The following is a 14,537-nucleotide window of genomic DNA, read 5'->3' as shown; positions in this document are numbered from 1 at the left end:
CACTAGGAGTGGAGAGATGGTGGGAGTAGCGTGTACCCTCATGGCTGGAATATGGCTGGATTTGAGGTGTGCTATGCTCTCGGGTGGTGTGGAGACGGCTTAGTATAGGAGGATCCGGTAGCGAGGTTGATATATGTAAGATTAAGTTCTACATATGTCGTGTGATAAGGAATCCCCAGCTGGGACTTGAATCAATTCAAATTGCCGGTGCTCCGCGGATATGGAGACTCGATTCATTACAGAAGCAATGCAGGACTGGTGAATTACTAAAATATGAGAAAAGAATGGAATGAGAAGGAATGGAATATGGGAAACGTACATTTAGTTTGAGATAATGAACTAAGAGGACTTAGGGGTAAAACTTGAAATTAGGATAAGAATAGTAAGCTTTTGGCAAAGGACTTTGAATTTTTGCTACATCCTTACCTTGCCCCAAACCCCAGCATATTTAAAAGTCTTACACCCCTGTTACGTCGGGTTAGTCTTGTTGAGTACTTTCGTACTTAGGGTTTGTTAACCCTTGTTGCAGGTGAGTCGCATGCGCAGGCTTGTTTTGGTCCCTGCTGCATGTCTGTGTTTGAAGTCAATGACGATGAGGAATGATGAATGGCCTTTGGACAAGGCACTAGTTTGTTTGATAAATAAAGTTAATGTAATATTATTCCGCTACTATGGTTGTATAACACTTATGGTATTGTAAGTTTGGAAACAACTGGTTTGTAACCTATGTTACCTTAAGACTTCCGCTATCTTTTACTCTGATGTATATATTTGAATAAACTGTTGTAATATGCAATGTCTGTGATTGGGATCCTGTTTGAAAAAGAGAATCATGGATGATTCGGGTTTCCTGAGGACACCTGATAGACCTTTTAAGTTGTTGGGAACTTGTGTACGCTATCAAAGGTCTGTTGAGACAACGATAGATATACGTGGGCCCAATTTCTCAGGAGGTTCTACCACATTTGACCCCATTGTTGGCTTGCTTGTTCACCTTGATGGTCACCACCTTGTCATTTTTCTTCTTCTTTAACAAGTATGGTGTGGAGGCCTTCTTGTCCACCTTGTTGGTGTAGGTGTTAGAGAGCTTGCTTGTTTGCTTCTTCTCTTTCTTCTTTGCTCCTCCCCCATTCTTCATCTTGCACTCATACGACTTGTGACCTTCCTTGTGGCACACGTAGCAAACCACGGTTTGTCCTTCATCAAGCTTTTTCACTCCCTTGATGGTGTTATCTTGATGAAGTTGGGCTTGCTTCGCCTTGCCTTTCACTTGAGTCAAGTCCTTGGTGAGGCAAGCTACTTCTTGCTTGAGTTGCTCATTCTCCTTTGCAACCTCTTGTGTGCATGTATCTACAACAACTTTCTCAACGCAAACTTGGTTGCACAAAGATGAGTCTACACTTAAATCAATACAAGAAGTGGAGGCATCCCTTTTTGACATGTTAAAGATAGAACTTTTCTTTTTAGATGCCTTGGTGGGGGTTGTACTAATGGCTTCAAGATTAGCAACTTTATTAGTTAGCTCATCACAATGTTTGCACATGGTTTCCATTTTAGTAAGCATCTTGTGAGCTAGCTAACCTTTCTTTTAATTTTTCATTTTTCTTTATAAGTTGCTCATCATTGATTGTGCATGCATTTGTTGTTGCACTAGCCCCAAGTTGCTCAATTTTAGTAGATAGTTCAATATTTAGATTAGCAAAGTTCTCATATTGTTCAAGCAAAGTTTTGTATGCTTCTTGTGAACTATCTAGCTTTTGTTTTAATTTTTCGAGCTTCTTTTGTTGACTAGTGCAAACCTTAGCATAATTAAGATTTTGTTGCACAATTTCATCATAAGAAGGCATTTCATCATCACTATCACTCTCACTAGAGGATGAGCTTTTGTTACCTCGTACCATAAGGCACATACGAGAAGAGCTTGATGATGAGTGCTTGCGCCCTCGCCTCTTGTGATGGTGTTCTTCTTCACTTGAAGAATCATCCCATGACCTTATTGATATGAGAGCTTGGTTCTTGCATGCCTTCTTCTTTGTCTTGGGTGTGGGCTTATTTGGACAAACTTCTACAAAGTGTCCCAACTCGCCGCATCCATAGCATCCTCTCTTTCTTTGCTCATTTCTTTGATTGGTGAAAATGAGATCTTGGATTTGGATGGGCACACCCTTGACATTGAGCCTTTGGATCATCTTCTCCACCTTGTTGATTAGTTTGATTGATTCTTCATCAAGGTCGGAGGTGGAGGAGGAAGATTCATCATCTTCACTTGAATCTTCATAATCATCATCCTCATCTTCTTCTTCATCTTCACTTGAGGAGCTTGAGCTTGAGCTTGTCTCAACTTGCTTGCCTTCATCTTCTTTTTCTTGCTACATGCGAGAGCTTTGCCTTTGCTTGATGAAGAAGCTTCGTCTTGACCCATCTTACATGACATTTCAAATGCCACTATCTTGCCAATGACTATGCCTGGGGTCATGGTGCTCAAGTTCTACATGTTGTGAAGGATGGTGATGATGCTTGCATATTTCTTTTGTGGTAGCACGGAGATGATCTTCCTCACGCTGTCCGCATCATCTAGTTTTGTTAGTCCTATTGAATGGAGCTCATTGATAATTAGATTCAAACGAGAATACATATCACGAACAAGCTCATCATCATTCATTGTAAAGGAATCATAATTTTGTTTAGCTAGACAATGTTTTTGCTCATGGACATTTGATGTGCCGTCATGGAGCTCTTGAAGTTTTAACCAAATTTCATGTGTCGTATTTAAAGTGAACACTTGGTTAAACACATCCATACTAAATGATTCAAACAAGCAATTTTTAGCTCTAGCATTAAAATAAATTTCTTTTTCTTCACTCTTCGTGGGTTTATTGAGATTCTTAATGGGTTTCGTCCCATCACGAGTGACTCTCTAAACTCCCAAACCAACCGCCTCAAGGTAGCAAGCCATTCTAGCTTTATAATGGAGGGAATTAGTGTTGTCAAAGTACGGAGGCCTAGAGGTATCCATCACAACCACTCTAAATGGTGTCGGCTCAACGACGGTTAAGCCAAAGGTCCAAATTGAGCCAACCGGCTCTGATACCAATTGAAGGGGACCGTGACGCCTAAGAGGGGGGTGAATTAGGCAACTTAAAAACCTAACTCTAAACTATGACATATTTTTCTAACCTTAGCAAAACCTATGCAAAAGGTAAACTATCTAAATGTGCAACTATAGTTTTGCTAGTGTGTTGCTATCTCTACCGTAAAAGGAGTAATGCAATCAATGTAAATGTGGAAGCTAAAGAGCAAGGTAAAGATATGCAAACTCCTGTCGATAACTCTGGTATTTTTACCGAGGTATTGAGAAGCGCGCAAGCTTCCCCCTAGTTCTCGTTGGAGCCCCTCGCAAGGAATCCATCGTAAGAGCCAAGCTCCCGATCGGGTAACTCCGTGGATAGCCTTGGGCCTTCCCCACGTGTAAGTGGGTCTCCGACGTGCCTTCTGGCAAGCCTCTCCCGGATGCTCCCGGCCGTCTTCACTATCAAGCTTCCGGCCGAAACGCCGAGGGCCTTGTTTCCTCTGGTACACGATGGCGGCCACACCATAAACACGGTTGGTGTGATCTCGCAAGACTACAAGTCCCTCCGATGTACAACAATGGTGCGCGCAAGCACCGAGTGGTAAGAGGTATGCAAACCTCACTAAACACTAGGTCTAAACCTAGAGCAAGCGCATAAGCGGTGGTCTAATTAACCTAAGCACTTCGCAAAGCACCTACGCTAATCACCTAATGAATCACTAAGCACTATGCAAGTGGAGATCACTAATATGGTGTATCAACACCCTTAATATGTTTTCTCAGCTCTACACTTCTCATTTGACCGGTTGGGGGTTGTATTTATAAGCCCCACTGAGAAAGTAGCCGTTGGGACAAAATCCCGCTTTTTTGCTACTGACTGGACATGTCCAGTCATTCCGACCGTTGGAGCCGTGATCCACTGATCAGACACTGCCAGCGTCCGGACACATGCCACCGGATGCGTCCGGTCACATTTTCGTCGCTCTAGAACCTCTCTGTACTCGACCGGACTCTGTTGTCCTACGTCCGGTCGATCTGCCGCCAGCGTCCAGTCACGCCTGTTGCCGAGCCTCTTGATTGGAGCGTCCGGTCACTTTCCTCCAACGTCCGGTCCAGCGTCCGGTCACCTCTGTGAGCTCGTTTCTTCGTGATCTTGCGTACGGCTTGGTTCCTATCTTCATGCTTGGACTTTGCTTGATATCTTGGGTCTTCTCTTGTGCTTCTAGGGTCTTGCTTATGGTGTTGATCATCGGATCATCACGTCGCCTTCGTCCAAGTCACGTCTTGCATCTTATTGAACTACAAAATAATCACTTGCAACTTCATTAGTCCAATTTGGTTGTGTTGATCATCAAACACCAAAATCCAAAGTAAATGGGCCAATGGTCCATTTTCCTTACAATGGGGATAATAATGGATCATGTATTCTAATTGCTTATCACATGCTTGAACTTGAAATATAAAGATACACTACTAGTGACCTTTTCTGTATAACCAACAAAACTAGCTAGCCAAATAGCCCCTAGCATATCTTGAGAGTTGGAAAACTATCTCTACCTAATTGGATAATTCGTTCATTGTACGTTGAGTAATTAAGATTTATTTCCTATGTTGCAGATGATAAAAATGAGGAATGAGAAAATCTTCACTGTATATCAAGCCTATTACCACGGTTCGGGATAGGTACTTCGGATTACGGAGCTCCCTCCTAGTGGGCACAATGAGGACACCATTTATGATGCCTTTTGTAGTTTATTTTTATGTCACCTTGTGAGATTGTGGTTGCGTGCAGAGGAAGAACTCTTATTTTGCCATTCGTCCTGTGCACGAATTGTCGAACTTGCTGCTTCCTATGAAATTACGAACCAATATTGTAATGAATTCATTGAAAAATCATATGTTGTATGAAATGGCCTAATGATGTTGTAAGCTTTATTTACTATTTGTGGATTATAGATGCAAAGTGGATCATTTTGAGTTCTTCCTTGTGGTGTGCTCGATAGACTATCAGGTTTAACTTAGCCTCTTGCGTAATTTGTGTCAAATGGTTGGCGAGTATGCCTAGGATTGATTAAGGTCTCGTTCGGCAGGCTTCGGCTTTGGCTTCTTTTGTTTTGCGAATTACACAAGTATAGACGCAGACACTCACAACATGCATGCATACTCACCCCTATAAACACACACGTAAACCCTACCCCTATAAGCATCTCCGAAAGACTGTGCCGACGGCTTTGGCTTCTTGCAACTCCTTGCAAGGAACCTTGCCAAACAAGCATATAAAACATCTCCTTGCAAGCCTGAAGGAGCCGGAGTTGTTTTTATAGAGGAGTCGGAACGGTAAAAAAGTGTCTTCTCCTAGCTTCTCCTCATAAAACCTAATACAAATTATTACAAACTGCTACTAAGCCATTTTTGCCAAACATTTTCTAAAACGGCTCTAGCTCCACCATAAAGTTGCTCCACATGAAGTGCTAGAGCTGAAGCCCTTTTAAGAGGAGTTCGAACTCTACCAAACGAGGCCTAAATTAGGTGGTCCTAGCACAATTTACCTCAATTGTGGTGCTATATAGAACACACGACGTGGCGCCACGTTGAACTAAACCGCTTCGAAAAGCACCACAAGCGGAAAACAATCAGTTTCAATAATCACAGAGGTCAAAACATCCAATTTTCTAGTTCGAGGGGGTAAATCAAACTATAACAATAGTTGAAGAAGATCAGATAAGATCAAAGTACAACAATAACTGAAGGAGATTAGAGTTCCAATCTTCTTAGAACCTAATTCAACCTCCGTCTTGGGCCATTTCGTCCTTTCAACCTACCACCAAGAAAGTCACATTGTTTCTTCCTATAAAATAAATCCAGAAAACTTGCATATACATGCCGAGTCTAAAATGTAAACTCGGGTTGATAGGTAAAATTTGAACTCTGATTGACAATTGCCAGGTTTTACCATAAGAAACCTAAGCGCAAACGCCTATAGCAGCATTTTGCATGTCAGATGCATAGATCTCACCTACTTGGCGATTTTAACGGTCGCCCACTGTTTAGGCGACATATGTGACTAATTTTGCCTATTCAAAGAGACCGGCGACTATTGTTATCTTATTAATAAACAAAAAATATAAGTAACCCATAAAGTGAATCCTACTTCACCCAGCCCCACGCAATAGTATGATAAAGAAAACATCAAATAGTATGATAAAGAAAACTCAGGTTACATGATTGTTTCTAATTTAGCCATGACAAACAAGTTGATCCCAAGCTCCCTCTGTCAACAGTTGAAGATGTGAGAACCCTTGCAAAACTGACTTTGGATCATGCAAGCGGACTACCATTTGTGTGAGATATAACTCCGAACCAATGGAACTTCGATACCATGTCTATAGAGGTGCAATGATTTAAACACTTCAATTTGCTTTTGCTACGGAAAAAAGAATCGTTGCCTCCCTCTCCTCCACAAAGGGGAGGGCTTGACTATATTAGTTGCAGTTCATGTGTACAAAAGAATGTCGGCCTTTGCCAGTTCATACAAAACTAAAAATATGCATCCTTTGTTTCTTATGTGATTTGGGGATAGCATCCCTGGACAACTACTTTTTTGGGGTGCAAGTGTGTTTGTTTCAACTAAACTGGGTCACTGCTCCTAGGTACAATCCGTACATGAAGGCTGGCTAGCATAGAGCTACAGATACTGCCTACTCTGTTGCCATCATCTTCATCTTCATCTTCATTTCCATCATTGTTCTGAGGGACATCAGCAAAATGGAAACTCAGGCCGTGCTCTAGGTCGGGATCATCATCCATGAAGCTTGTCTTGGACATGGCCTGTGGGCTTGTCCAACTACCGTTAGCTCTGTTATCTCTTTGATCTCGCTCTCTGTTTCCCTCCTCCGACCCATTGTTGCTGTGATAGCTGGAATGATAGTGATTTCCAAAGTTCGGCGGTTCATGGAAATTGTCCTGTGAACCAGTAAGGTGTACATAATTCAGTGCCCAATCGCTGTGCTGGCTGGAAGAATGGGCAGATGTGTAGTGATTTGCAAAGTCTGGAGGCTCAATAAAACTGTCGCAAGGAGGCTCAGAAAATCTGTCTCGTGGATCAGTTTGGCGTGCAGAGGCCTGGGCCCACCAAGGGCAGCTTGTAGAATTATGTTCCCTGTCCTTGCGCTTGAAAGTGGTAAGTTGAAAGAACGCACTCGTTGTTGATGCTTCCAAGTGGCTTCGAGCTCTTTCATACAAATTAGAATCCCAGATTCGCTCCTCTTCAACCTCAGTTAGTGGCTTGCTCATAGGTGGCAGCCATATATCCTCCCCCGATTTAGGGGATGCTTCATCGTGGTGGGAATATGAGTCCAAATCTCTGCCTGAACATTCAGAGCGGCATGTGTAATACCAGTCCAGGATATATGGATAAGCTCTTTGATCTGTGTCAAGCAGTCCTAATGGATTTAAGTTACAAACAATCCCAATGCCTGGAAAAACATCTCTGGGGCGCAGCCGATGCAAAATGTTGCCACTTTGACCTCTACTACTCGACCAAAGTTGTGAATCTTCCATTGTTTGTTGAAAAGTATATTTGCGGATTTGCTTTTCCTTGAATCTCTGGAGGTTGCACAAAAACTGCTTGCCATCTGGATTTGGTTGCCATGATGTATATGTGCTTTGGAAACTGTCAACATAAAAGGGCATAGCCACTTTAGGTTAACATCTATCAAAAGTAATTTATGCAACATTCTTTCCCTTTGAAATGATTTCATATGCCAGTTTTCTATATAACTGTTAACGAGATTATTATGAGGATTGGAATTTCTTTGTATACTAGATCCAATCACAAAGGAAACAATTAATCACTATACTTAAGAACATATCACATCTCATCAGTAATAAAGGAATCGTACAACTCTTGTGGATGATATTAAGCTGATCACTGAAGTGTTCCAGGGTTTTCCCTTACACTTCGAATTTTTATTAAAGATGACACAGTATGATTTTGTTCATAAAATCAACCAGAATGGTTTGTGGATGTTAAGTATCCTCAGTTCTAGAATACCTATACGGATGCACAAGACAAACTGAGCCTGTTTTATTAAATTAAAGAGTAAAATGCACGGGCAGCCCTTAAACTTTGTGGTGCCCTCAGCTAGGTCCATTTACTGTTAAAATGCACATCTAGGTTCCAAAACTTACTAGGTGTCACTTGCGGTCCAAATTACCCTAATTAACAGGTAGCATGGAGCCCAGGAGATCCTCAGTTACTACTACTTGTTCATGTTTCCAGCCACTATCTACCATAGCATCAGGTGCCATATTTGCATGCCACATAGGCAATTTGAGCTGAGCAGAGTGTTTTCAATCTCAAGTGGCACACTAAACAAGTTTAGAGACTCATGTGTGAGATTAGAAACCTAAATGGAACTGCCGGACAAGTTTAAGTGCTGGCAGGCAAATTTCATGAAACGTGTAATTCCACCAACATGTGTTTCATACTTTCATTTCATTTCTTTGAGAAAATAATAACACCAAATTCAATTTATTCACACACTTGGTATTTTGACAAGTCATCTGGGATAATAACCCAAACAACAAACTACTCCCTCCGTTCCAAATTATAACACCTTTTGGTTTTTCTAGATACATTGATTTTACTATGCATCTAAACATAGTGTATATTTAAGTGCATAGCAAAAACCATGAATCTAGAAAAGCCAAAACGCCTTACAATTTGGAATGGAGGGAGTACCAGGTAAAATAGTACAACATTTATATGGTACTAAAAATGGATGTGTACCTTAATAATGATTTCTCCATTTTCCCTTGGGAGCTCCTCGTATCTTTTACCGAATCAAGTGGTGAACCATAGTTTCTATTTCCATGTCTTTGGAGGTCAAACAAGCTTAAGCTATTGAGACAAACAGAATTAAGTTAAAAACCTTGCAAAGTAGCAAAATTAGCAGATTGTAACAATTAATAGCACAATACAAAGGCAAACCTGCAAACATCTCCCACTCCATCTACGTAAATTGTAAATTCCGAAATGAAGCACAAAATATCATTGACACGCTGTACATGGGGAAAACTCAACCATTATACAGCATAATCTAGAAACAAACTTCTGTTGATGTTGCTCAAAAGTCAAAACATTACCTTTGGAAGCACAAATATTAGCAAGTAAGGAGTGATGAAAATCGAGGCCATCTCTTCCAAAAGCATCGTTATGGTATACTGCAATTGCAACAATCAGCTATTCTTCTAAAAGCTTAATCTATACATTGGATCTCAGATAGACCACATAAGTAATAGTCCATTACTTAAAAATGCACAGCATGGGTTCCACGTAGACAGTGATTTACTGAGTTCTTTTATAAACCAAGAAGAAAAAAGAACTAACGGGAGAGACATTCCCTCGGCCATCTTAAGAGACTAACTGAAACCTTTAAGTAGGTTCGGTACTCCCCTCTTAAGAGACATCCAGTTCTCTACCAACCAAACTATTGCTCAGTTCTCCTTTGTAAGCATAAATCGCACCAGACATCTAAATGGCTAAACACTGGTACCACTGAAATGAAGTATTCTCAGTACCACAGCAAAGATCCATTAACTCGTTATGTTGGAAGAACATTAATGTGCCAATGACGTGGCTGCAGCCATCCACTTGATAACCTCACATTGGATGGAATTTTTCGGTTTAATTCATCTTTGCGTCTACTGTAAGCTCATTTTTCGTTATCATAAGTGCATTTGCATGATTAAGAATTAGTAATACCCAACTTCAAAACAATTAAGAATTGTTTTTTGTCAAAGGTGTGATCTAAAACTATTAAGATAATTTTTTGCCAAAAGTGTGATCTGAGAAAAAAACTGAGGGAAAGGAATACCTGAAATAGAGTTTCGAATTCTTTCCGCACAACTTCACTGCTCTCTTTACCACGCCATCTTTTTGGCATGTAATGTGTATGTTGGACAACAAGGGCCATGGCTCCTTCTGGGTCAATCACTTGAAGCTCATCTGCCACAACTTTACGACTTACAGTTGCTATGGTTCCAAAAACAACAGTATACCAGAAAAGATTTTGGCTGAAAACCTTCATAAGCCATAAAAGAGATGAGATTCTAAAGGTGGAAGGTATCCATTGTGTGACACTAAGGATGGTGTTGGGGGAGGGGGGGGGGGGGGGGGGGGGGGGGGTGCTTACATGTCCCTCAAGAATAGACTCCCCCAGGAATCCAAGGATGAGAAGAATTCCAGCCAAGCCGCCAGATACAAATGATACAAATTTTGCAACAATAGATATTAATGGAGTTGGAAACTGCTTCAAATAATTTAAAGAGTGAAGAGTGCAATTGTCCATTCTATGTCTGAAGAAATGCTCAACCTGAAATAGTTAAAAGTAGCGGCATTTAGGGCAAAATGGAAAATAAACAAGATTAACTACATATGATCTACATGTTCTTTTGTTGGGGATCTGTCCCCCAATTCCCCCAAACACTAGGAAAATGGAAAGAATGACCACACAATCATTTGACATTTTATAGCAGTGCAGCAAAAAAACCTATTTCTACCTCGTTGTACTCCCGCAAAATCCACCTTGACAAATTCGACCATCTTCGAGATGATGCTGTACTGGGATTATTGTAGAATTCTTCAGCATGTCTCAGAAACATGTATACCAATGGGAAGATGACAAGGCAGGGCGACAGCAAAAGCATTGCAATGCCCATAAATACAAGTCGCTTTGTCAAAACAGATGGGCCTGTTAGAAAGCCTTTCCTGACACAAAATTTACTGCAAAAAAAAAGATGGCATGAGGTTTGCATTAAAAAGAATAAGATGGTATTTTAAAGGAATAGGATCAACAAACAATGAGTAAGAACTACACGGGAAGAGAACATTTTAAAGGAGCAATTATGACAGACAGCACTTCATGAATAAGAACAAAAACAGAAAGAGCAGACTTATCATGGAAGATATAATATCAAGGTAGCAATAGTTGTTTCAAAGATTGTTAACAACTAGAATATACAATAATGAGCTTCATGGTTTCCTTCATCAATCATCTTGAAAACTTCAGGTAAACCCTATTCACCCTGCACTGCACATAACTGAGAGCAGCACATGCAAGGCTTCACAGACATTCTATTATCATATATCACAAATGATATTAAAGTGACACAAAGACCTCAATTTATCAACAAAGTAAAATGTATCCATCAATAAAATCTACTAGGACTGGTTTAGAATAGACTACCTACCTGGCAACAGCATTCTATTTTTGACATTACCAGTAAAAGTATCATCAATTTGACACTTGTACATACACATTTCATTTCATATTAGTTCCTTTTTCTTTCATAACTCTTACTTGTTCTAAAAACTAACTCGCACTGCTTAACCAATAAATTTGAAAAAAAATAATACTAGCAGTGTAGTTTACTAATTATAGATACAGGGAACCAGAAAAAGGAACAAACTTCCTTACCTATCAAACATGCTATGAAAGATGCACCAATTTAAGGCCCACTCTAGCGTCTTTGGAAGCATAAGATAGCTTTTCCTTCCATGGAAACACGAACTGACAGTTGGTCCTACTCCAGGCAGCCAACAGGCAATCGGAAATGCAATAATGCCTTTATTAACCATCCCAATTAAGTAGTTCTGTTTCCGCATTAATCTCATGATAATATCATGCTCTGAAAGATCCTTAACAACGCAAAGTTGTTGTGACTTCTGGAGGAGGACAACCTTCTCAACTACTTTGGGCCATGATATAGTTTGAATCTCCAGATCTGTGACCTTAAGACTGCAAAATGAAGTAACAGAAACAAAATGATACATCATTTTTCTCTCAAAGAAATGTTTACCAATATGTGGAACACATGAAATTGAAATATTACCTGTTATAGTAGAAGTCACGAACATTGAGTATGCTTCTCAATTTTACAAAGAACTTGATTAAGTTAATAATTCCATATGTCGTCAATAAAACCATTGATCCAATAGTGATAATCTTCACATATGTTAATGGAACTAATGGGTCATTCTTGATGACATTCATTAGGTCACATGGTTTATCCCCGATCTCAAGTGCTTCCACTCCACATTTCAAATGGCCAAGGGCATTCCAGTCAACAAACAAGAAGAAGAAACCAATAGCACATACCATAAATGTAACATTAAGTATCTCGATTATCCACTTGGTGATAATGCATCTTAAACCCTTTGCACAGAAATATTCATACAGTCTCTCAAAGAAAATATCCAAATCATGAATCAGCCCAACCTTGAAGTCCTCCCCATGGAGAAGTCTTGTTGGGTTCTCACAATATGAGTATGGTAGTCTCAGGTAGTCCGATAACTCTACTTCAGGTGGAATTTCAGCAAGCAGATGTGTTGAAAGTGTTGATTCTCTTGTCAACGGCCACTTGAATAATCTTTTAATATTTGTGCCCTTCAGAAAGAAGGACATCATATATGGAAACAGAACCCGAGACAAGCTGAAGGCTTCCTTGCCATGCCACTGCTGATCACCTGGTTGATAAAGTTTTTTTTCCTTAAATGATTCATTCATCATATTCATACACATTGCAACAGACATTCTGATTAAAACATCCAACAAGAAATTACCATCTATCAACCAAAAAAGGAAAAGCATCCAGTCTCATCCATAAAAAAAAAGCAACAACAAAATGAATATTTCAATTAACCAAAAACTATGCTTTGTGCATCCTATTTAGGAATGATAGAAAATTCTGGCATGTTCGGCTGCGGCTGAAAGCTGCAGCAGCTGCACCGATTCTACCTCAAACTACAGCATTTTGCAGCTGTAAAATCCGATGCACCTGCAGCAGCTGAAGCTGCAGCGAACAGGCCCATCACAACCCTGAATTTGTTTTCTAGTCCTGGAACGAAGACCCAATTATAGAAACTTTAAGCCCCTGCTGCATCATGCACTAGTTGTAAAGTGTAAACTAGGCTTACTCGAAGTCCACAAAGCATGAACTCAACTCGAAGCCAAAGCTTTATAATTTTTCCAAGGTTGTCCTCAGCAGGGGCGGGCCCAGTAAAGGACAATGGGTGTGCACATGTACACCCGAAAAATTTTACAAACAAAATCGAAGGTAGTGGCATAATATATGTATGAGTATGACTGTAGTTAGATCAGATTCGAATATAAATAACCAAACAGATTAAGTTAGGGTTTGGGTGCTCGGCTTCGCACAGAAGGAAGAGAAGAGACGGGGTGGGCATACCTGGTGTGCTCGTCGCTGGCGAAGGGGGAAGAAATCCTGGGCACCTGGCGAAGGGCGGCGGCGGCCGCAGTGTCGTCGCCACGAGAGAAAGCACGCGGAGAGAAGGCAGAAGGCGGTTAGCCGGTTAGCGGTTAGGCCTCAGGCATCCAAAACAGATCGTTAATCTTAATTATAAGTAAGATACAGTAATTAATCTCCTATCTACTACGACTAAAAAGAACAAAGTGTGGACATTTTTTCATGCGACATTTATTTTGGTTCGTCCATCTGCCCACGCCTGCGATCCCACGACATCTTAATTACTGATTGATCGTGCAATTCTCCTTGATTGAATATTGCCTGTCATATGACATAGGAATCACAGCAAAATAGGAAATAGAAAATTATTGTGCTATCCATATACGCATTGTATGTTTGCATGCACCAGCATACATGACAACGAGCAAAAGGAAAAATAAAAGAGAATTAACACAGAAGGAAAGAGAATTAAGACAGAAGGAACCTCTTTGCATTTTTGAGAACCTTGTCAAATCTGCCTACATTTAATTATTTTTCCTCTTTGCATTTACAAAAGGGACAGATTTTTTCTCTTTTCATTTGGTTTCACGTTCATGTGTTTCATCGCCCTCGCTTGTTGTTTCTTACGTGAATCATAGTTGATGTCATCTGTCTTCTATGACTCAGCCTCCCAATCCCAAGAGAAGGTCCCTACCTCTCTCTGACTAGAGATCCGGCCTGCTAGAGGATCTCCTTGAATCCATCGGGCAGCGTCTCACGTCAGCCCACGACGTGGCGTCCTTCCGATCCGCCTGCTCCCCATGGCACGCCGCCGTTTCGTTCGCGACCTTCGGGCCGCTCCTGCTGCTCCCGTTCGACCCCGACTCTAGAGAGAAAAATATTGTACCATGACTGATGAACCGGTCTAATAAGTTTAAACGAACAGGGTATCATGTGCGCACTCTAGAAAGTCATTCTCATATTCTATTTTTAGCTAGTGAAAAATCTGGAATATAAGACGGCTATATTTGATAACTATTTAAAGGGAGGACAATTTTTCAATAAACGCCATGTTCATTTAGGCTTGTTTGGCTTATAAGTCATGGCTGAAAGTATTGTTGGCTGGTTTGGTGTGAGAGAAAAATATTATTTGTTGGCTTATAAGCCAAATACAACCAAACGAACAGGCAAAAACTCTATTTCCAGCATTCAGGAATGG

The 14,537-nt window shown here is 40.6% G+C and overlaps 1 protein-coding gene across 1 annotated transcript; it reads right to left on the bottom strand.

Moving 5' to 3' along the window:
- Nucleotides 1-6,512: 6,512 nt before the first annotated feature.
- Nucleotides 6,513-13,452, bottom strand: LOC136538771 (autophagy-related protein 9-like). The gene is made up of 10 exons (XM_066530727.1): nucleotides 13,322-13,452; nucleotides 11,966-12,599; nucleotides 11,551-11,871; nucleotides 10,634-10,856; nucleotides 10,267-10,446; nucleotides 9,949-10,155; nucleotides 9,218-9,295; nucleotides 9,063-9,133; nucleotides 8,862-8,972; nucleotides 6,513-7,742 (listed from the first exon to the last, which is right to left on the bottom strand). The coding sequence occupies exons 2-10, from the start codon at nucleotides 12,538-12,540 to the stop codon at nucleotides 6,698-6,700; spliced, it is 2,811 nt and encodes a 936-aa protein (XP_066386824.1). The 5' UTR covers nucleotides 12,541-12,599; nucleotides 13,322-13,452; the 3' UTR covers nucleotides 6,513-6,697.
- Nucleotides 13,453-14,537: the final 1,085 nt, after the last annotated feature.

The sequence above is a fragment of the Miscanthus floridulus genome, chromosome 2, assembly GCF_019320115.1.
Source record: "Miscanthus floridulus cultivar M001 chromosome 2, ASM1932011v1, whole genome shotgun sequence".
NCBI lineage: Eukaryota > Viridiplantae > Streptophyta > Magnoliopsida > Poales > Poaceae > Miscanthus > Miscanthus floridulus.
This window is presented reverse-complemented; position numbering and strand designations above follow the sequence as displayed.

Coding starts and splice junctions, on each gene's coding strand:
- LOC136538771 (XM_066530727.1), bottom strand. CDS start 12,540: ATGATGTCCTTCTTTCTGAAGGGCACAAATATTAAAAGATTATTCAAG. Junction 9,296..9,948: donor AATTCGAAACTCTATTTCAG/GTATTCCTTTCC, acceptor TTGCAATTGCAG/TATACCATAACGATGCTTTT. Junction 9,134..9,217: donor TAATATTTGTGCTTCCAAAG/GTAATGTTTTGA, acceptor CCCCATGTACAG/CGTGTCAATGATATTTTGTG.